The 24,859-nt window shown below is 42.1% G+C and overlaps 1 protein-coding gene across 2 annotated transcripts in view; it reads right to left on the reverse strand.

Annotated features, from left to right (window-relative positions):
- LOC126472759 (serine/threonine-protein kinase Nek8-like) overlaps nt 1–24,859 on the reverse strand; it is a 184,751-nt gene that overhangs the window by 40,149 nt on the left and 119,743 nt on the right. For both annotated transcript variants that reach the window (XM_050099957.1, XM_050099958.1), the window contains exon 4: nt 14,343–14,500. In XM_050099957.1, coding sequence (XP_049955914.1) covers nt 14,343–14,500 — 158 coding nt within the window. The remainder of the gene's footprint in view (nt 1–14,342; nt 14,501–24,859) is intronic.

A 24,859-nucleotide genomic window follows, 5' to 3' on the forward strand; every position in this document is an offset into this window, starting at 1 on the left:
TGCAGTATATCGGAAACAGACCCATACGGACTTATATTTACATGCAAATAGCTGTCACCATCCTTCGCAGACGAGTAGTGTTCTAAGAACTTTGGTACACCGAGCACACGTCATATCTGATGAAAGTAGTTTAAAAGACGAACTTTTACATTTGAAGAGAGTTTTTGAGGACAACGGGTATTCTCCACAACAGATACGTAAGGCACTACAAATAAAACCTAAGGTGTCCGTAAGGAATGCAGAAGATGACGAGGAAACATTTAAATCCATGGCTGTCCTGCCGTATGTGGGAAGCCTTTCATCCAAAATAGGACGGATCCTCACTAAACATAAAGTAAAAGTGATTTTTCGTCCGCCGGCGAAGACGGCTGCACTCCTGGGTTCCGTTAAAGATGACTTACTACTCCGCAAACCTGGAGTTTGCAAACTACCATGTGAATGTGGCCTTTCATATATCGGACAAACGAATCGTACAGTCCAAGAGAGGTGTACGGAACATCGCAGGTACACTCGGCTCTTACAACCCAGTAAATCGGCCGTGGCAGAGCATTGTATTGATTCAGGTCACTCTATGGTATATGAAAATGTCGAAATTCTGACTTCTGTTTCATCTTTCTGGGACTCCGTAGTAAAAGAGGCCATTGAAATCCGCTTGGGGAAGAATTTAATTAATAGAGACAGCGGTTTCACATTAGATAGATCATGGAATCCGGCACTTTCAATATTAAACTTACAAAGACGTCGCTACAGTTCAGCTCCCAGTAATACATCGATCTCCCAGCATGGATCGAATGCGCAGCCACAGACGTAACTCATGCATATGTTACGTCTTTGCCGCCGATCAACATCACTGGCGCCTTGTTCATCTGTGGCCGCATGCGCAGTGGCGCGGTCCGCGAGTTTAAAAGGATGGAGCGAGCGCTGGAGCATCAGTCGTACGGCTCTCTCTGAAGATGGCTGAAAGATATACAGCTGAAATATTAGAAGAAGAAGCAGAATTTATGCGGCTGCATTCCCGAAATTTAATGGAGCAGTCTTTGCGCCGCGAAAACCTGAAGATTCACATCAAATGATGCCTTATTTGCATTTTATATTGAGAGTTCTACAACTCATATTAGCTGCTGCAATGGCACAGCTGCCTAAGTGATATCTGTTTCGTATTACTAGTGACTGCTTTAGCTTTCAGGCAGGTAGACGCAATGCATTTACTTTCTACAAAGTAAGTAAATACTTGGTTAATAACTGTTCTGTACAGTTTTGAAAACAATTCAGCATTTTAATTTTTCATCTTTCCTTTTTTTCTCTTCATTTGCTTAATTTTTTCACTGTGATTTGAAATTAATTTTTTTCTTCCTTTTGCTGCCGCTAAAATTCTGCCACCCTAGGCAGCTGCCTAGTCTTGCCTGATGGTAGGAACAGCTTTGACTGCTATGGAAATTGTATAAATAAATTTGTTAATGTTCAGCTTGCTGTTACATCTTGTTCACTTGAATTTGTGCACATGATTGTCTGCCAATATTACATTATCCCATATTTGACAACTCAGCACATGCTTTCACGATGGCTGCAATTGCCTTACAATACAGATGTTGATTCACATTACCAATTATAAGTTCAATGTTTGGATGGGAGGAATCACTGGAATTTTACTGTAATTTCACAAGTTATGTTAGTAATTTCCAACTAAACTTTACCTCTTTGTTGCAATTATTTCCCTTGGTATGCATTAAATATTTCTCTCCTGACCTATAACAAACATGAACCTTTCTACAAAGCTTACAGAATGACACAACAAGAAAAACAAAATGCCTACCATAACACTCTGTAGCCAGCTTTCTAATAAAATTGCTGTCCAACACGTCCTAATTCTGTCTTTGCACATGAGGGTAACCATGGTACCAGAATAACTTTACAAATTTCAAACTATCAACATTCTAATTTCATCTACCCCCCCCCCCCCCCCCCCCAACCCTCATTACATACTATCTTTTCGCTTTTTTGGATTATGGTTTTAGAGCGCAAAACAGCTATGGTCATAAGCGCCCATTCAGCGGCTTAGTGAAGGGTAAAAACAGGAATTTAAATCACCAGGTATGGGAATGAAACTCGAGGGGGGGGGGGGGGGGGGGAACTAAAAACAGAAGGGAATCTTTGAAAAGTGCTACTGAAGGGGCATTGTTTTCCTTGAAAAGAGCATCAAATGACTGATGTCATCTCACTAACACTTATAAACTCAAGTATGCGATTGCCCGAGTGCACGTAATCTGCTAAAAGAGAAGATATACCAACCAACAGCTGTAAATTGACTTGTACCAGGTTAAAATAGGGTTGGTTGGTGTTGAAGGGACCAAACAGCAAGGTCATCAGTCCCTTGTTTCAAATGTGGTCCATTCCGATAATGTAATATCTCAAAAAAGTCAGAACGATAAAAGGTATAAGGCTAAAAAATGTAGAAGGGCAGTCATGTTGTCAATGGTAAAAACAAAATGAGGTAAGTCAGCAAGAGAGAGAACCCAACGCTATGATAGAGGCAGGAAATAGCCCACCTCTGAAGCAGCAGAGGCAAGACCACCTAAAAGGTGCAACCACTAGAATGTAGAAGTACGTATGGGAAAAGGAGACTAACCATTCCTAAAAAATGATAAAAACAGAGTAGAAGGGGAGAAAAGAGGACCGCAGTCAGGGAGGGGAGTTGGTAATCTCCAAACATGGCTTACAGTGGGAGATACCCCAACACTCACCGCCCTGCCCCAACACCAGAGAGAGATTAAAAACCTTAAAACTGAGAATAAAAATCACTTTCCCGGAGGAAACCGAGAACCAGGTCGACCATCCAGGAATCATCAGCCAACATCAAAGGTAAAGTGCCGGGGAACCTGTATTTAGCACGCTGAGCCAAAAGAAGGGGGCATTCAATCAAAATGTGGGCTACTGACTGGAAGGCTCCACAACCACAAAGTGGGGGTGGCTCATCACGCAAAAGAAAACCATGGGTCAGCCTGGTATGGCCAATGCGGAGACGACATAGTGTGGTCGAGTCCTTTCAGGAGAGGCGAAAGGAAGAACGCCATAGGCCTGGTGTCACCTTAATCGCAGGAAGTTTATTAGACAGCGAAGTAGCCTCCCAAGAATTGGCCCATGATTGTGCAAAGTGGGATTTGATGTGAAGCCATAAATCTGCTGCAGGAGGGGTTACAGAAAATGGGGGTAAGTGACTGCTCCCCCAGCCAAACGATCAGTGAGCTCATTACCCGGGATACCCACATGGCCAGGGACCCAAAGGAAGTCAACGGAACAAGCAGCATGGTGAATATCAGCGAGATGGTCATGGATGGCAGAGACCAAGGGATGGCACGAAAAACACCAGTCAATAGCCAGAAGGCCACTCATTGAGTCCGTACATAACAAAATGTGGTTGTGTTGGGACTGTTTAATAAAGGTAAGGGCCTGGGAAATTGCCATCAATTCCGCAGTAAACACCCCACATGTAGGTGGCAGCAGATGATTCTCCATTCTAACAGAGGACGTAAAGGCATATCCCACATGACCAGCAGATTTAGAGCCATCAGTGTAAAAAACAGCAGCATCCTGAAACTAACACAAAATTCAGCAGAAAAAGGAACGGAACACCATCGGGGGGATGGAATCTTTCGGACCTCGGCGGAGATCCATCCGAATTCGAGGCCGAGGAGTTAACCAAGGGGGGTTGGAGGGGAGGGAGCGAGGAAGACAGGACAAAGAAGGAAGCTGAAAATCACGGCAAAGAGATGCAAGGCGGAGCCCAACTGGTAAACCTGCCTGAGGGCGACATCCATAGTCTTTGAACAGGAGAGAATAGGAAGGATGAGTGGGAGAGGAACGGACAGCAAGTGCATAAGACACCAGAAGCTGGGACCACCAAACAAAGGGAGGGGAGGGGGGGGGGGGGGAAGAGATCCCAGCTTCAACCAGGAGACTATCAACAGGGCTAGTAGGGAAGGCACAAGTGGCCAAACGGATACCATGATGGTGGACTGGATCCAGCACGTGCAGTGTGGAAGGAGCAGCTGAACCATAAACTTGACAACCATAGTCCAAGCGAGACAGAACTAGAGCACGATAAGGATGGAGGAGGGAGTGGTCCACACCCCAAGAGGAGTGGGCAAGGAAGCGAAGGACATTGAGTTTACGGAAACATCCTACCTTCAGAAGTCTGATATGGGGCAGCCAAGCGAGCTTGTTGTCAAAAAGAAGACCTAGCAAACGAAACTGTGGGATGAGAGCCAATCATTGTGCATTGAGATAGAGCTCTGGATCAGGTTGGATTATAGTACAGCGACAGAAATGGACCACCCATGATTTTAAAGGAGGGAATTGAAACCCATGTGAGTGGGTCCATGCAGAGGCATGCCATATAGCTCCCTGGAGCTGCCATTCTGCAGAGGCCATCGAAGAGGAACTAACCCAAATGCAGAAATCATCCACATACAGGGCAGGGGTGACCAAAGGACTGGCAGAGGCCACAAGTCCATCGATAGAAATGAGAAAAAGTAGTACACTCAAGACAGAACCCTGTCAGATGCCCGCCTCCTGGGTCCATCGAGAACTAAAAACAGTACCAACCCAAACCCTGAATGACCGATGGAACAGGAACTGGTGGATAAAAATCGGGAGTGGGCCCCGAAGACCCCACTGATGAAGTGTAAGTAAGATGTGATGGCGCCGGGCCATGTCATAGGCCTTGCGTAGGTCAAAAAATACTGCAACCAAATGGTGGCGCTGGGAAAAAACCTGCTGAGCTGCAGATTTCAAGCGAAGTAAATGATCGATCAGAGACCGTCCCTCTCGGAAGCCACACTGTTAGGGGGACAATAGATCCCGAGATTCCAGGACCCAATTGAGGCGACTGGCTACCATCCATTCAAGTAACTTGCAAAAACCATTTGTCAGACTAATTGGCTGATAGCTGTCAACAAATAAGGGGGTTCTTACCAGGCTTAAGAACAGGAACCACGATGCTATCCCTCCACTGAGAAGAGAAGTCACCCTGGAGCCAGATACAGTTAAACACCAGGAGAAGACGTTGCCATTGTGGAGCACTGAGATGTTGAAGCAGTTGGTTATGAATGGAGTCTGGGCCAGGGGTTGTATCATGAGAAGAAGAAAGTGCGGAAAGAATTTCCCATTCAGTAAAAGGTTCGTTGTAAGATTCTGACCGACAAGGCATAAAACATAAGGTGGAAGCTGCTTCTGGTGAAGGAAAGCAGTCGGATAGGATGTTGATGCTGATGCTGTTGCAAAATGGGTCGCAAGATGTTCCGCGAGAATCAACGGCTCTGTGCAAAGGCCATCCGGGAGGGCAAGGCCCGGGAGGGTAGACTGCCGATGGCAAACTTTGAGAGAGCGAAGTGTAGCCCATACCCGTGACATAGGGACAGTAGAACCGAGGGAATAAACAAATCGTTCCCAACACACCCGTTTGCTCTGTTTGATTAAATAACAGGATTAAGCACAAAGGCGTGTAAGGGAATAAGGTTGGCAACGGATGGGTGCCTCTTAAGGTGTTGCAAAGCTCGACGGCGATCACGGATGGCAATGGCAATGGCCGTACTCCACCACAGGACTTGCCGGTGATGAAATGGTCCAGATGAGCGCAGGACAGCAAGGCTAGCAGCGTGAACAATTGCGTCAGACACTTCACATAGGACGTCATCAATACAACCCGACAAAGAGGGAGAAAAACACGACCTGTGCAGTGTATAGAGGCCAATCGGCATGTTGGAAAGACCAACGAGGTAACCTGTCCATTGGGAGTGGGAAGGGAGAGAGAGAATCAACGGGAAATGGTCACTATCACAAAGGTCGTCGTGTGGCGACTAGTGTATTGAAGGGTAGAGAGAGGGAGAAGAAAGAGAAAGATCAATGGCAGAAAAGGTACCATGACCAGCACTTAAATGAGTAGGGGAGCCATCATTAAGAAGGCACAAGTCGTGGTCTGTAATAAACTGATCTAGGAGAAGTCCTCGTCTATATGGAAAGGCACTGTCCCACAAGGTATGATGAGCATTAAATCCCCAAGGAGGAGGAAGGGAGGAGGAAGTTGCTGAAGAAGGGCAGTTAAGGCAGCAGGTGTAAGAGTCCTGTCAGGAGGGAGGTAAAGATTGCAAACCGTGACCTTAGAGTCCAGGTGGACCCTAACAGCAACCGCTTCCAATGTAGTTTGAAGTGGAATCCATGTGCTAGCAATATCTGTACGGACCAATGTACAAACGCCACCAGAAGCCCGCAGGGGTCCAACCCGATTTCGGCAGAAAACACTGAACCCACAGAGGGTCGGTGAGTGAGCATCAGTAAAATGAGATTCCTGTAGAGCCACACAAGCTGCAGAGTAAGACAAAATAAGGGATTTCAATTCTGGAAGGTGACCGTACTATCCATGACAATTCCAATGAATAACCACAGAACGATGATTTAAATGGAGGCTGAACAGGCTAAATCCAGTCATACCGCCGGGTCACCACCCATCACCAACAAGGAGGGGGCGACATCCATGAACGACAGGTCAGAATCCCTTTGTAAAGCCGGGGATGGGATCTCTGGTGACACCACAGGCCCTTTGTCCCAGGACTTATGTTTCGTCTTCTTGTCAGGGTGAGATCGAGGAGGGCTGTGCGGCATAAAGGAGCCAGCTGCAGCAAGATCGGAAACAGAAAGATCAGGAACAGAAAAATCGGGCGACCTGGGGGCCGACAGACCGCAGTTCTCGCGGTCGTCGCATGGCAGCAGACCTTTGGCCTGGAAGGTGCTGGGAAGGGGCATCGTGAGAGGGGTGCCATTGACTGGCAGATGCCGAAGGAGTGGGACACTTCTCCAGCTGGGGATGGGGAGCAGCGCCCAGAGGAGAAGGGTCTGGGATGGGGTAAGGAAGGGGGAGGAAGGGGTGAAGATTTAACTAAAGCATAACTAGACATCATGGACACAGGGTGAAGACGTGTATACTTCTTACAAGCCTCTGTGTAGGTTAAACGATCAAGGGACTTATACTGCTGTATCTTCTTTTCCTTCTTATATATTGGGCAATCTGGTGAATGTAGAGAATGATTGCCATGACAATTAACACACAGACAGGAGGGGGAACACAGGGACTCCCCTCATGGAGTGGACGTCCACAGTCACCTCAGAGAGGGGCCTGCGAACAGCGGAAAGACGTGTGTCCAAAACGCAAGCACTTAAAACACCTCATAGGAGGTGGGATGCACGGCTTCACATCACATTGATAAACAATAATCTTTACTTTCTCAGGGAGGGTATCCCTCTCAAAGGCCAGGATAAAGGCTCCAGTATCAATGTGATTGTCCTTATGACCCTTCTGAACACGCCGAACAAAGTGAACACCCCGCTGTCCGAGATTGTCCCAAAGTTCCTCATCAGTTTGAAGGATGATGGCCCTGTGAAAAATCACACCTTGAACCATATTTAGAGACTGGTGGGGGGTAATGGACACAGGAATTGTGCCAAGATGGGTACAGGCATGAAGGGCCGCAGACTGGGCAGCTGAAGCAGTTTTGATCAGCAACGAACCCGACCGCATCTTGCTCAGGGAGTCCACTTCGCCAAACTTGTCTTCAATGTGTTCCACAAAAAATAAAGGTTTGGTGTTGGTGAAAGTATCCCCATCAGTCCTGGTGCAAACCAGGTAGCGGGGGAAAGGCTTTGCCCCTAGCCGACGGCCTGACCCTCTTCCCAGGAGAGATGGCCCCAGAAGAATGGCCGGAGTTCTGGACCCGTATGTGTTTCATTTGCATAGCGTCCGCCCTGAAAGCACCCACTCCGATCAGGAGCTCTCCTCACGAGTGCAACCCAGCCACAGCAAGGGCCATCTGGCACAGCGGCCATTGCCGGGAGTTCTGATGCTCCAGGATGACTAGCAACCACTCCAAGGCTTGCATGATGTGGTCACAGCTCAGGTATCAGAAGTGTGATCCCTGTGTGTTCAGGGGGTCAACCAAAAGGGTACATAGCGACCCCACCACAGGTGCTGGCTACCGTGCTGGCTATGCACCCTAGCATCAGACAACAACGTGAAAGAAAAGGTGGGATGAACTATGAAGGCACATGGAGACACATGGAGACACTAGGTAAGGTGCTCTTCCCCAAATGGCTCACACTACGGAAGAGAAATTTCGTAATGGAGGTCGAACCCCAGAGGGGGACCAGGGAGTGCCAAAAGGAGGTGACTACGCAACAAAGCTAAATTGCAAAACCATAATAACCAGGAGGATAGCAGGGTCCAACATAAGCAAGGAAACCAAGAGAGGGAGAGGAGAGGGCGAAGGGGAAGGAGCAAGGAGAGGAAAGGAGGGGAAGGGGAAGGAAATGCACCCTGGATAGAAGGAAGGCTGCAATAGCTCGGGGCCCCATGCTCACCACGCACGTATCCACAAAAGAGTTGTGTGTGTGTGTGTGTGTGTGTGTGTGTGTGTGTGTGTGTGTGTGTGTGTGTGTGTGTGTGTGTGTGTGTGTGTGGGGGGGGGGGGGGGGGGGGATTAAAATAGGGGTGCTGAAGTAAAAGACGTGTCACCATCCACAATTGAGAGCAGTGGGAACAAAGTGGGAGAGGATCACCACTTAAAAGATGTCTATGGCTAAAAAGACAATGCCCAATCCAGAGTCTAGGTAAAATTACCTCCTCCCAACGGCGAGGCCAGGAGTAAGAGGTCCAAGCACAGGGAAGATGTTTTATGTCCTGTAATTTATTATCCTGAACTGCAGCCAATGTGTGTGCCATGAAAGAGCAACACAACAGCATAAAACACACTGTACATCGGCAAAGGGAACAATGCGAACAGTGGGCCGAGGAAGAGAGACAGCAGCCTTTGCCGCTATATTGGCTGCCTTGTTGACACGTATACCAGCATGCCCTGGGATCCAGAGGAATGCCACAGAGATGCACCTCCATGCGCACTCTAATCTCTCTAATTTTACATTCGTGATCTCCTCGGGAGGTATAAGTAGGGGGAAGCAATATATTCAATACCTCATCCAGAAACACACCCTCTCGAAACATGGAAAGCAAGCTATACCGCAATGCAGAGCACCTCTCTTGCAGAGTCTGCCACTTGAGTTTGCTAAACATCTCCGTAACGCTATCACGGTTACCAAATAACCCTGTGACGAAACGCGCTCGCTCTTCTTTGGATCTTCTCTATCTCCTTCGTCAACCCGATATGGTACGGATTCCACACTGATGAACAATACTCAAGTATAGGTCGAACGAGTGTTTTGTAAGCCACCTCCTTTGTTGATGGACTCCATTTTCTAGGGACTCTCCCAATAAATCTCAACCTGGTACCCACCTTACCAACAATTAATTTTATATGATCATTCAACTTCAAATCGTTCCACACGCATACTCCCAGATATTTTACAGAAGTAACTGCTACCAGATTTTGTTCCGCTGTCATATAATCATACAATAAAGGATCCTTCTTTCTATGTATTCGCAATACATTACATTTGTCTCTGTTAAGGGTCAGTTGCTACTCCCTGCACCAAGTGCCTATCCGCTGCAGAACTTCCTGCATTTCGCTACAATTTTATAATGCTGCAACTTCTCTGTATACTACAGCATAATCGGTGGCAGGAGGAACAAGACTTCTGGTCAGGTGACTACAGGGTTATAAACACAAAATCAAATACGGGTAATGCAGGAGTAGGTTTAATAATGAATAGGAAAATAGGAATGCGGGTAAGCTACTACAAACAGCATAGTGAACGCATTATTGTGGCCAAGATAGATACGAAGCCCACACCTACTACAGTAGTACAAGTTTATATGCCAACTAGCTCTGCAGATGACGAAGAAATTGAAGAAATGTATGATGAAATAAAAGAAATTATTCAGATTGTGAAGGGAGACGAAAATTTAATAGTCATGGGTGACTGGAATTCGAGTGTAGGAAAAGGGAGAGAAGGAAACATAGTAGGTGAATATGGATTGGGGGACAGAAATGAAAGAGGAAGCCGCCTGGTAGAATTTTGCACAGAGCACAACATAATCATAACTAACACTTGGTTTAAGAATCATGAAAGAAGGTTGTATACATGGAAGAACCCTGGAGATACTAAAAGGTATCAGATAGATTATATAATGGTAAGACAGAGATTTAGGAACCAGGTTTTAAATTGGAAGGCATTTCCAGGGGCAGATGTGGACTCTGACCACAATCTATTGGTTATGACCTGTAGATTAAAACTGAAGAAACTGCAAAAAGGTGGGAATTTAAGGAGATGGGACCTGGATAAACTAAAAGAACCAGAGGTTGTACAGAGATTCAGGGAGAGCATAATGGAGCAATTGACAGGAATGGGGGAAATAAATACAGTAGAAAAAGAATGGGTAGCTTTGAGGGATGAAGTAGTGAAGGCAGCAGAGGATCAAGTAGGTAAAAAGACGAGGGCTAGTAGAAATCCTTGGGTAACAGAAGAAATATTGAATTTAATTGATGAAAGGAGAAAATATAAAAATGCAGTAAGTGAAACAGGCAAAAAGGAATACAAACGTCTCAAAAATGAGATCGACAGGAAGTGCAAAATGGCTAAGCAGGGATGGCTAGAGGACAAATGTAAGGATGTAGAGGCCTATCTCACTAGGGGTAAGATAGATACCGCCTACAGGAAAATTAAAGAGACCTTTGGAGATAAGAGAACGACTTGTATGAATATCAAGAGCTCAGATGGAAACCCAGTTCTAAGCAAAGAAGGGATAGCAGAAAGGTGGAAGGAGTATATAGAGGGTCTATACAAGGGCGATGTACTTGAGGACAATATTATGGAAATGGAAGAGGATGTAGATGAAGATGAAATGGGAGATACGATACTGCGTGAAGAGTTTGACAGAGCACTGAAAGACCTGAGTCGAAACAAGGCCCCCGGAGTAGACAATATTCCATTGGAACTACTGACGGCCGTGGGAGAGCCAGTCCTGACAAAACTCTACCATCTGGTGAGCAAGATGTATGAAACAGGCGAAATACCCTCAGACTTCAAGAAGAATATAATAATTCCAATCCCAAAGAAAGCAGGTGTTGACAGATGTGAAAATTACCGAACTATCAGCTTAATAAGTCACAGCTGCAAAATACTAACACGAATTCTTTACAGACGAATGGAAAAACTAGTAGAAGCCAACCTCGGGGAAGATCAGTTTGGATTCCGTAGAAACACTGGAACACGTGAGGCAATACTGACCTTACGACTTATCTTAGAAGAAAGATTAAGGAAAGGCAAACCTACGTTTCTAGCATTTGTAGACTTAGAGAAAGCTTTTGACAATGTTGACTGGAATACTCTCTTTCAAATTCTAAAGGTGGCAGGGGTAAAATACAGGGAGCGAAAGGCTATTTACAATTTGTACAGAAACCAGATGGCAGTTATAAGAGTCGAGGGACATGAAAGGGAAGCAGTGGTTGGGAAGGGAGTAAGACAGGGTTGTAGCCTCTCCCCGATGTTGTTCAATCTGTATATTGAGCAAGCAGTAAAGGAAACAAAAGAAAAATTCGGAGTAGGTAATAAAATTCATGGAGAAGAAATAAAAACTTTGAGGTTCGCCGATGACATCGTAATTCTGTCAGAGACAGCAAAGGACTTGGAAGAGCAGTTGAATGGAATGGACAGTGTCTTGAAAGGAGGATATAAGATGAACATCAACAAAAGCAAAACAAGGATAATGGAATGTAGTCTAATTAAGTCAGGTAATGCTGAGGGAATTAGATTAGGAAATGAGGCACTTAAAGTAGTAAAGGAGTTTTGCTATTTGGGGAGCAAAATAACTGATGATGGTCGAAGTAGAGAGGATATAAAATGTAGGCTGGCAATGGCAAGGAAAGCGTTTCTGAAGAAGAGAAATTTGTTAACATCCAGTATTGATTTAAGTGTCAGGAAGTCATTTCTGAAAGTATTCGTATGGAGTGTAGCCATGTATGGAAGTGAAACATGGACGATAAATAGTTTGGACAAGAAGAGAATAGAAGCTTTCGAAATGTGGTGCTACAGAAGAATGCTGAAGATAAGGTGGGTAGATCACATAACTAATGAGGAAGTATTGAATAGGATTGGGGAGAAGAGAAGTTTGTGGCACAACTTGACCAGAAGAAGGGATCGGTTGGTAGGACATGTTCTGAGGCATCAAGGGATCACCAATTTAATATTGGAGGGCAGCGTGGAGGGTAAAAATCGTAGAGGGAGACCAAGAGAGGAATACACTAAGCAGATTCAGAAGGATGTAGGTTGCAGTAGGTACTGGGAGATGAAAAAGCTTGCACAGGATAGAGTAGCATGGAGAGCTGCATCAAACCAGTCTCAGGACTGAAGACCACAACAACAACAACAATCTGTGAAAAGCCGCATGGAACTTCTGACGCAATCTACTTGGTCATTTATATATATTGTGAAAAGCAATGGTCCCATAACAATCCCCTGTGGCACGCCAGAGGTTACTTTAACGTCTGTAGACGTCTCTCCATTGAGAACAACATGCTGTGTTCTGTTTGCTAAAAACTCTTCAATCCAGCCACACAGCTGGTCTGATACTCCGTAGGCTCTTACTTTGTTTATCAGGCGACAGTGCAGAACTGTATCGAACACCTTCTGGAAGTCAAGGAAAATGGCATCTCTGGGAGCCTGTATCTAACATTTTCTGGGTCTCATGAACAAATAAAGCGAGCTGGGTCTTACACGATCGCTGTTTCCGGAATCCATGTTGATTCCTACAGAGTAGATTCTGGGTTTCCAGAAATGACATGATACGCAAGCAAAAAACATGTTCTAAAATTCTACAACAGATCGATGTCAGAGACATAGGCCTATAATTTTGCGCATTTGCTCGATGGCTCTTCTTGAAAACTAGAACTACCTGTGCTCTTTTCCAATCATTTGGAACATTCCATTCCTCTAGAGACTTGCGGTACATGGCTGTTAGAAGGGGGCAAGTTCTTTCGCGTACTCCGTGTAGAATCGAATTGGTATACCATCAGGTCCAGTGGACTTGACTCTGTAGAGTGATTTCAGTTGCTTTTCTATTCCTTGGACACTTAATTCAATGTCAGCCATTTTTTCGTTTGTGTGGGGATTTAGAGAAGGAACTGCAGTGCGGTCTTCCTCTGTGAAACAGCTTTGGAAAAAGGTGTTTAGTATTTCAGCTTTACGCGTGTCATCCTCTGCTTCAATGCCATTATCATCCTAGAGTGTCTGGATATGCTGTTTCAAGCCACTTACTGATTTAACGTAAGACCAGAACTTCCTAGGATTTTCTGTCAAGTTGGTACATAGAGTTGTACTTTCGAATTCACTGAAGACTTCACGCATAGCCCTCCTTACGCTAACTTTGACATTGTTTAGCTTCTGTTTGTCTGAGAGATTTTGGCTGTGTTTAAACATGCAGTGAAGCTCTCTTTGCTTTCGCAGTAGTTTCCTAACTTTATTGTTGAAGCATGGTCGGTTTTTCCCGTCCCTCACAATTTTACTTGGCACGCACCTGTCTGAAACACATTTTACGATTGCCTTGAACTTTTTCCATAAACACTTAACACTGTCAGTGTCGGAACAGAAATTTTCGTTTTGATCTGTTAAGTAGTCTGAAATCTGCCTCCTTTTACTCTTGCTAAACAGATAAACATTCCTCCCTTTTTTATATTCCTCTTTACTTCCATATTCAGGGATGCTGCAACGGCCTTATGATGACTGATTCCCTGTTCTGCGCTTAGAGTGTCGAAAAGTTCGGGTCTGTTTGTTATCAGTAGGTCCAAGATGTTATCTCCATGAGTCGGTTCTCTGTTTAATTGCTCGAGGTAATTTTCGCATAGTGCACTCAGTATAATGTCACTCGATTCTCTGTCCCTATCACCTGTCCTAAACATCTGAGTGTCCCAGTCTATATCTGGTAAATTGAAATCTCCACTTAAGACTATAACATGCTGAGTAAATTTATGTGAAATGTATTCCAGATTTTCTCTCAGTTGTTCTGCCACTAATACTGCTGAGTCGGGAAGTTGGTAAAAGGAGCCAATTATTAACCTAGCTCGGTTGTTGAGTATAACCTCATCAGGATGACATTTCTTGGCAGCTGTCTTTAATTCAATTGCTCTCTCATGTATAACAAAAGCGTACATGACTAAGAGAGATTTTACTGAGAAAGTGAATTAAAAGTGTATATAACTAGATTTTTCTGCTAAAATGTACAGATTTTACAATTAACTTTCTACCTATTATTACAAGTCTCCAGGAAGAAACAGATAACCTTCATTGGTATCAATAATCAGATTTGTAAAAAAGGTTGTGGATTAGGAAGAGACTTGTCAGAATACCTGGCAAGAATCTTCGAAATGCCAAAGTCACCAATCTTGAGGCACCTGTGATTTGCAGTTAGCAATATATTGCTGGATGTGATGTCACGGTGCAGGACGTTGAGTGAGTGGATGTGGTAGAGTGCCAGCACCAACTGTGATGCCCAAGTCACAACATCCTGAAAACCAACAGATGTAACACATGGACCAGGTTCGTAGGATGCGAAATTTATTTAACCAAAATAACAAGGGAACAAAATTTGGAACAAGATTTGGCTGTTGAGCTTAATTTCTGTTGCATGAAATTCATAAGCAGTGTCTAAATTAACACAAGAAATTTAACAATATTTTGACATCAGAAATATTTAAGGAAACAGTCTTACCATCTTATAGAGAAAAATGTGTACTGAGAACTCTTACAAATCTGGAATACCTGCAATAATGCAAGAACCTTGGAATACGATTAATGTGTCTTTTTCTGGGCCACATCAAAGTAGTGTCCAGATCAGGTAACTTTTTTAGTGGTCTAATTCTTTATTTCTGTTGTCGGTCATAAACCCAGAAATGAGTGTTTCATTACAACTGAAGTAGCATAGAAGGTTCCATACTTTTTCAATAAATAGCAGGGTTAGACACTATTTGATAGGGTACATGTTGCTCAATTAGAGACTGTTGGGGATCTGTTAATACTTAACATTAAGGTACTCTGTTGGAATCTGCATTAAACAAATAGTATCAGAAATAATGCCTGGTGACTGAATATTCAGCAGAGGATAATCTGCATGTCAAATCAAGAGTGTAGACAGCAGGAATAGAAAGAAGCCTATGAGATGTGTGGGTCTGTATGTTGCAGGTCACACTGACACTGGACCAGGACACAGGAAAAAGGTTCCCTGGACTGATACATCTACATCTATGTGATTACTCTGCTATTCACAATAAAGTGCATGGCAGAGGGTTCAATGAACTATCTTCAAGCTGTCTTTCTACTGGCATGCGGTAAAAACGAGCACTTAAATTTTTCTGTGCAAGTCCTGTTTTCTCTTATTTTATCCTGATGATCATTTCTCCCTATGTAGGTGGGTGTCAACAGAATGTTTTCACAATTGGAGGAGAAAACTGGTGATTGAAATTTCATGAGAAGATCCCATCGCAACGAAAAACACCTTTGTTTTAATTATTGTCACTCCAATTTACGTATTATGTCTGTGACACTATCTCACCTATTTCACGATAATACAAAACAAGCTGCCCTTCTTTTTTGAAGTCATCCATCAGTCCCACCTAATGCGGATCCCACACTTTACAGTAATACTCCAGAATAGGGTGGACAAGTGTGGTGTAAGCAGTCTCTTTAGTAGACCTGTTGCACCTTCTAAGTGTTCTGCCAATGAATCGCAGACTTTGGTTTGCTCTACCCACAATATTATCTGTGTGATCGTTCCAATTTAGGTTATTTGTAAATGTATTCCCTAAGTATTTAGTTGAATTTACAGCCTCCAGATTTGTGTGGCTTATTGCGCAATTGAAATTTAGCTGATTTCTTTTAGTACTCATGTGAATAACTTCACACTTTTCCTTATTCAGGGTCAATTGCCACTTTTTGCACCATACAGATACTTTATCTAAATCATTTTGCAAGTCTTTTTGATCATCTGATGACTTTACAAGATGGTAAATGACAGCATCATCTGCAAGCAATCTAAGACAGCTACTCAGATTGACTCATATGTCATTAATATAGATCAGGAACAATAGAGGGCCTGTAACACTTCCTTGGGGAACACCAGTTATTACTTCTGTTACATGTTGGTAAAAGCCAATGGTAGGGTATGAGTAACTTGAGAGCAACACAATGCTTTGTGTATCACTTTTCAATGGCCAATATTCAGGCAGATGGTGGAAATGTTCAGGTATGCAGGATGTTTACAAGGGATGAAATGCTTGTCATTGTCTCTCATACAAGGAAGATAAAAGAACTAAAAAAAAAGTGTTTAATGTCCCTTTGAAGACAAGTTCATTAGAAATGGATCACAAGCTCTGATTAGATAAGGACAGGGTAGGAAATTGGTCATGGCCTTTTGAGGTAACCATCCTTTAATTCACTTTAAGAAATTTAAAGAAATCATAGAAAACCCAAAAATCTTTATGGCTGGATGAGATTTGAGCTACCATCCTCTGAAATATGAGCCCAATTTCCTACTACTGTGCCAACTCACTGGGTGCTAGCAAAGGAACACACTGTCTGGTCATGTGGATCCATTTGTATGACCTTTATGTCAAGTGATTTCAATTCTCCTGAAGGTATCTGAAGTGCCATCAAGCAAGGTGGTGAGCTTTGGATGTGCCTCTGATCAGTTGCAGTGATGGTTGAGTGTTCATGGATTACAATGGCTGCCTGGCACAGCATTGCCAGAACAAAATACCCTTCAACTCACTGGTAGGTGATTGTCTGTAATTGAACTGCTCGGGGCCTCAGCATCTTGAACAGAGAGCAGAAGTGAACTTTTTGTGGCAGATAGGCCAGTAAGCCCAAGGATACTGATATAGAGAAGGTTATTTACATATACAGTGAAAATATACTTAATTCAATAGATAATAAACCAGAAGCTACCGGCATTTTCTGTGACCTGTCAAAAGCCTTTGACTATGTGAATCACAGCATTCTCTTATGTAAATTACAACATTACAGTGTCATTGGCAGTGCTGCAAAAGGGTTTGAGTCCTATCTAACTAACAGGAAACACAGGGTGTTATCATGAAATATCTGTGGAGTACACAATCAGTCTTCTTCAAATTGGGAATTAATTACATGTACTGTTCCTCGAAGTTCCATCTTGAGTTCACACTTTTTCTTGTGTACATTAATGACCTCTTGCCTGTTGCATTGACAGATGTTAAGATTGTTTTGTTTGCAAAATATGTGAACATTGCAATATGGCTGCTTATCAAACTACCTGACATTAATAAATGGCTTAAAGCTAATTCACTGTCTTTTTTGGAAAGACCCACTATATGCAGTTCAGAACCTGTAAGAGATTTCCTTCCAGCATATGTGTACCATATGATGACATGCAGATAGAAGACATTGACAGTGTTAAATTTTTGGGATTACAACTCTATAATAAATTCTGTTGGGAAGAGCATATCACAGAATTGCTGAAGTGTCTAAGTCTATATTTGCAGGCTGAATGATGTCAGATGTGGGAGATACAAATACTCATAACAAACAAGTGGTCCACTTATTTCTTGGCAACAGCTTTTCAGTGACCATTCACGTGGGCAGACAGGTTGTTGGTTGTCATGCCCACAAAGAATGCAGCACAGTGGTTGCAGTTTACCTCGGAGATTACATGACTGGTTTCACAGGTAGCCCTGCCTTTAATGGGATAGGTGAGATGTTTGTGGCCAGACTGGAGTAGGTAGTGGTGGGAGGATGTATGGGATAGGTCTTGCATTTTGGTCTGTTACAGGGATATGAGCCATGAAGTAAGGGGTTGGGGGCAGAGGTTGTGTAGGGATGGATGAGCATATTGTGTAGGTTTGGTGGACAGCAGAATACCACTGTGGGAGGGGTGGGAAGGATAGTGGGCAGGACATTTTTCGAATCAGGAAATGATGATGAGAGGTAGTCAAAACCCTGACAAAGAATGTAATTCAGTTGCTCCAGTCCTGGATGGTACTGAGTTGCGAGGGGAATGCTCCTCTGTGGCTAGACAGTGAGACTATGGGAGTTTGTGGGAGACTGGAAAGATAAGGCCTGGGAGATTTGTTTTCATACAAAGTTGGGAGGATAATTACAGTCTGTGAAGGCCTCAGTGAGACCCTCGGTATATTTTGAGAGGGACCGCTTGTCACTGCAGATGTGATGGTGGAGACTTTGTCCGCAAGTAGGATTATGAGGTTGGGATTAGTTTTTAGGTGGTGGACTGCTGTTCTTTCTGTGGATGTAAGGCTAGTTTACATGTTGAGGGATTTGGGGAATGATCATGAGGCAAGGTTTGAGGTTAAGAAATTCTGTGAAGTGAACAGAGGGTGATTAGGGGCAGTGGGGGTTGATCACACTTGAATGGAGGAGTGAACTGAGTTAGACAGGGTTAAACATTGGTCTTTGGTTGTGTCTGATTAGTAGAGACTGGGAGAAGAAGAGGTGCTCTTTAACACACACTGCATGATTGAATTTGGGAGTAGGGCAAAAAGTGAAGCCTTTGGATAGGACTGATATTTCTGTGGGACTAAGACTTCTGGTGGAGGTCTGTTCAGGTTCTGGATTTTGAGTGGTGGTGGGAGGGAGTTTTGGAGGGTGGGGTAAATGTAGCAGGTCTGCGAGACAAGGTTTGTCAGCTATGAGGGGATGTGAAAAGCCAGTGGACAGTGCTACTTCAAAGCGGAAGTAGGAAGTGAGAAGGGTGGAGATTTTATCAAGGTGGTGGTGTGAATGTTGCTCTAGTTCCTGGACGGCAAGAGTTTTAGTGAGTGTTATGGGTTCCAGGAATTTCGGATTGCATAGCAGGAGAATTTTACAGGTGGAGGTTTGGGCTTGGTTGATATGGTTTTTCAGGACTAAGGATTGGCAGAATCTGAACAGATGGAGGTCATTGTGGAAGGAGGTCATTGTGGCAGCCAGAGATGGGTGATTTGATGGGAAGGCCATTTGAAGGGGGGGGGGGGGGGGAGAGATTCCATGAGCCAAGCAACAATGCAGGAACAGTAAGTGGGACTGTGTTCTGGTTAGGGATAAGGAAACTTTTCTGTATTGATGCGGATGGAAGGAGCAAGGATACATGATGGTGCACAAAATGCGAAAAACTACATTAATAACATACAATTACATCCAAAAAAATTGCATATTTTGCTTACTTTCATTTTATTATGTCATATGGGATTATATTTTGGGGTAACTTGTCAACCCAAGCCAAAGTTTTTAGTGTGCAAAAGCATGTAATAAGACTCATTTGTGGTGTAAATTCAAAATAATCATGTAGAAACCTGTTCAAAAAACTGGGTATTCCAAACACTGCTTCTCAGTATATTTATTCCTTAATGAAATTTATTTGCAAATAATATGTCTCTACTGTCATCTTATAGCTCAATACATAGTATCAATACTGGGAATAAGAACTATCTATATTAAGACCTAGAGTCACTTACGAATTTGACTGAGTCAACTTCTTCTATTTCTTGGTTGTTGTGAACGATCTTAATCTACTCACATTTTGACTTTGGTTTTGAATTGCATCATGCGAGTCTTAGATACATTTAGATTCAACAAGTTTAGCTGAAACCAAGTTCATAATGTACTGAGGGTACTCCTCTGATTTTCAGCTAAGACAGAAGTATCATCTACAAACAGAACTGACAGGGAGGTGATATTTACTGGTAAGTCATTAACATAGAACAGAAACAGGTATAGGCCTAATATGCAACCTTACAGAATACCCCGAGATATATTTTCCAGTCAGAAAAATAATTTGCACCATTGAAGGATATGCTAACTCTTTGCTTTCTGTCTGATAAGCAGAATTTAAGTTGTTGTAGAGCACTGCCACTAATGCCATACTTTTCAAGTTTGTAAATAAGAAATGCATAGTTTATAAAATCAAACTCCTTTGTGTGGTCACGGAAAATTCCCGCTATCTCATTGTTCTTGTATAATTATGTACTTATTTTCTCAATGAAACTGTCCACTGCATCTATGGCATTTTTTCCATGTTGAGAACCAAACTGATTGTTTAGAATAATAGAATATTTTGCAATGAATTTTTGGATTTGGGCAACAAGTTTTACAAATATTTCAGATATGACTGGGAGAATAGAAATTTCAAAGACTCTCTGATAGACATCTCTTCCTACTCTACACATGAATCTCTTAACAGGGACTGTAAGACCAGCTTAATTAAAGTGTGTGTTAGATTTCATTTTTACCAGCACTTGACCAAATGCTGTCACAACAGTCAAGATTAGCAAGATTAGGTATTTTGCGTATGACAAATTTATTATTTATGTTTCATTATTATTATTTCTTTCTTTTCTCAGACGTTATGTCTGGTCAAAAATGGAAAGTGACGCGGACCTTGATCAAGCGTGACTTCCTTTTAACTGTATGGTATATGTTATATTGCATTTAGGAACTTTCGGGTAATTGAACATGTATCAATAATTACAGATTTCTGTAGTTGTATACATAAGTTTGGATGTAGCTGTATTGCATTGATGTACTGGTGGATATTGTGCGGTATGACTCCTGTAGTTGATAGTATAATTGGTATAATGTCAACTTTATCCTGATGCCACATGTCCTTTACTTCCTCAGCCAGTTGCATGTATTTTTCAATTTTTTCTCCTGTTTTCTTTTGTATATTTGTTGTATTGGTTATGGATATTTCGATTAGTTAGATTAATTTCTTCTTTTTATTGGTGAGTATGATGTCAGGTTTGTTATGTGGTGGTGTTTTATCTGTTATAATGGTTCTGAGTTGAAACAAGGCCCCGGGAATAGACAACATTCCATTAGAACTACTGATGGCCTTGGGAGAGCCAGTCATGACAAAACTCTACCATCTGGTGAGCAAGATGTATGAGACAGGTGAAATACCCCCAGACTTCAAGAAGAATATAATAATTCCAATCCCAAGGAAAGCAGGTGTTGACAGATGTGAAAATTACCGAACTATCAGTTTAATAAGTCACAGCTGCAAAATACTAACGCGAATTCTTTACAGACGAATGGAAAAACTGGTAGAAGCGGACCTCGGGGAAGATCAGTTTGGATTCCGTAGAAATGTTGGTACACGTGAGGCAATACTAACCTTACGACTTAGCTTAGAAGAAAGATTAAGAAAAGGCAAACCTACGTTTCTAGCATTTGTAGACTTAGAGAAAGCTTTTGACAATGTTAACTGGAATACTCTCTTTCAAATTCTGAAGGTGGCAGGGGTAAAATACAGGGAGCGAAAGGCTATTTACAATTTGTACAGAAACCAGATGGCAGTTATAAGAGTCGAGGGGCATGAAAGGGAAGCAGTGGTTGGGAAAGGAGTGAGTGAGGGTTGTAGCCTGTCCCCGATGTTATTCAATCTGTATATTGAGCAAGCAGTAAAGGAAACAAAATTCATGGAGAAGAAGTAAAAACTTTGAGGTTCGCCGATGACATTGTAATTCTGTCAGAGACAGCAAAGGACTTGGAAGAGCAGTTGAATGGAATGGACAGTGTCTTGAAAGGAGGATATAAGATGAACATCAATAAAAGCAAAACAAGGATAATGGAATGTAGTCAAATCGGGTGATGCTGAGGGAATTAGATTAGGAAATGAGACACTTAAAGTAGTAAAGGAATTTTGCTATTTAGGGAGAAAAAAAAACTGATGATGGTCGAAGTAGAGAGGATATAAAATGTAGATTGGCAATGGCAAGGAAATCGTTTCTGAAGAAGAAAAATTTGTTAACATCGAGTATAGATTTAAGTGTCAGGAAGTCGTTTCTGAAAATATTTGTATGGAGTGTAGCCATGTATGGAAGTGAAACATGGACGATAACCAGTTTGGACAAGAAGAGAATAGAAGCTTTCGAAATGTGGTGCTACAGAAGAATTCTGAAGATTAGATGGGTAGATCACATAACTAATGAGGAAGTATTGAATAGGATTGGGGAGAAGAGAAGTTTGTGGCGCAACTTGACCAGAAGAAGGGATCGGTTGGTAGGACATGTTGTGAGGCATCAAGGGATCACCAATTTAGTATTGGAGGGCAGCGTGGAGGGTAAAAATCGTAGAGGGAGACCAAGAGATGAATACACTAAGCAGATTCAGAAGGATGTAGGTTGCAGTAGGTACTGGGAGATGAAGAAGCTTGCACAGGATAGAGTAGCATGGAGAGCTGCATCAAACCAGTCCCAGGAATGAAGACCACAACAACAACAACAACAACAACAACAACAACAACAATTGTTCTGTTCCAGTATAATTTGTATTCACCATCCTCCAGTACATTTTGTGGTGTATACTTGTATGTGGGAACGTGTTATTTTATAAGTTTATGTTGTAAGGCAAGCTGTTGATGTATTATTTTTGCTACATTGTCATTGTCATGTCTTCTGGGGTATTCTGTATTTGCTAGTGTTGTACACCCACTTATGATGTGATCTACTGTTTCTATTTGTTGTTTGCAAAGTCTGCATTTATCTGTTGTGGTATTGGGATCTTTAATAATATGCTTGCTGTAAGATCTGGTGTTTATTGTTTGATCCTGTATTGCAATCATGAATCCTTCCGTCTCACTGTATATATTGCCTTTTCTTAGCCATGTGTTGGATGCGTCTAGATCGATGTGTGGCTGTGTTAGATGATACAGGTGCTTGCAATGTAGCGTTTTCTTTTTCCAATTTACTTTCTTCGTATCTGTTGATGTTATGTGATCTAAAGGGTTGTAGAAGTGGTTATGAAATTGCAGTGGTGTAGCCGATGTATTGATATGAGTGATTGCTTTGTGTATTTTGCTAGTTTCTGCTCGTTCTATAAAGAATTATCTTAAATTGTCTACCTGTCCATAATGTAGGTTTTTTATGTCGATAAATCCCCTTCCTCCTTCCTTTCCGCTTAATGTGAATCTTTCAGTTGCTGAATGTATGTGATGTATTCTATATTTGTGGCATTGTGATCGTGTAAGTGTATTGAGTGCTTCTAGGTCTGTGTTACTCCATTTCACTACTCCAAATGAGTAGGTCAATATTGGTATAGCGTAAGTATTTATAGCTTTTGTCTTGTTTCTTGCTGTCAGTTCTGTTTTCAGTATTTTTGTTAGTCTCTGTCTATATTTTTCTTTTAGTTCTTCTTTAATATTTGTATTATCTATTCCTATTTTTTGTCTGTATCCTAAATATTTATAGGCATCCGTTTTTTCGATTGCTTCTATGCAGTCGCTGTGGTTATCCAATATGTAATCTTCCTGTTTAGTGTGTTTTCCCTTGACTATGCTATTTTTCTTACAGTTGTCTGTTCCAAAAGCCATATTTATATCATTGCTGAATACTTCTGTTATCTTTAGTAATTGGTTGAGTTGTTGATTTGTTGCTGCCAGTAGTTTTAGATCATCCATGTATAGCAAATGAGTGATTTTGTGTTGGTATGTTCCAGTAATATTATATCCATAATTTGTATTATTTAGCATGTTGGATAGTGGGTTCAAAGCAAGGCAGAACCAGAAAGGACTTAATGAGTCTCCTTGGTATATTCCACACTTAATCTGTATTGGCTGTGATGTGATATTATTTGAATTTGTTTGGATATTAAGTGTGGTTTTCCAATTTTTCATTACTATGTTTAGGAACCGTATCAATTTAGCATCTACTTTGTATATTTCCAATATTTGTAGTAACCATGAGTGGGGTACACTATCAAAAGCATTTTGGTAATCAATGTATGCATTGTGTAGCAACCTTTGTTTAGTTTTAGCTTGATGTGTCACCTCTGCATCTATTATCAGTTGCTCTTTACATCCTCATGCTCCTTTGCAGCAGCCTTTTTGTTCTTCATTTATAATTTTGTTCTGTGTTGTATGTGCCATTAATTTCTGTGTAATGACTGAAGTTAATATTTTGTATATTGTTGGTAGGCATGTTATGGGACGATATTTTGCTGGGTTTGCTGTGTCTGCTTGATCTTTAGGTTTCAGATAAGTTATTCCATGTGTAAGTGTATCAGGGACTGTGTATGGGTCTGCAATGTAACTGTTAAATAATTTAGTTAGATGTGAATATGTTGAGGTGAACTTCTCTAGCCAGAAATTTGCTATTTTATCTTTTCCAGGGGCTTTCCAATTGTGAGTAGAATTAATTGCTTGGGTGACTTCATGTTGCAAAATTATCACTTCAGGCATTTGTGGTATCATCTTGTATGTATCTGTTTCTGCTTGTATCCACCGTGCATGCCTGTTATGTTGTACCGGGTTTGACTATATGTTGCTCCAGAAGTGTTCCATGTCTGTTATGTTTGGTGGATTTTCTATTTTAATGTGTGTGTTATCTATTGTCTGGGAAAATTTCTTTCGGTTTGTGTTGAATGTTTGGTTTTGTTTCCATCTATTTTCACTTTTTCTGTATCTTCTAAGTCGTTTGGCCAATGCTTGTAATTTCTGCTTCTTTTCATCTAATTGCTCTATCACTTCTTGTGAGATTTTACCTAACCTTTTTCGTTTTTTTTCTGACATTTCATTTCTTATAAATTGTGTTAGCTGTCCGATGTCTTCTCAGTTTTTCTATTCTGATTTGTAGCCTGTGTTGCCATGCTGGTTTTGTGGGTTTCTTCTGTGTGTTGGTTGGTTCTGATCTCTGCCTAGTGTGTATATTTAGTGTAGTGAGTGCTCCTATATAAACCAGTAGTTGTAACTCTTCCGTAGTTGTGTTTTCATTTATTTTGTTGTGTACGATTGTGTTGATAGTTTTTATTGTTGTTTCTACTTGTGGGTTATTTGGCGGTCTATGCAAGAATGGTCTAATGTCTGCATTTGTGTCTTTGTATTCTATATATGTCAGCTGAATTTTTT

The sequence above is a fragment of the Schistocerca serialis genome, chromosome 1 (assembly GCF_023864345.2).
Source record: "Schistocerca serialis cubense isolate TAMUIC-IGC-003099 chromosome 1, iqSchSeri2.2, whole genome shotgun sequence".
Taxonomy (NCBI): Eukaryota; Metazoa; Arthropoda; class Insecta; order Orthoptera; family Acrididae; genus Schistocerca; species Schistocerca serialis.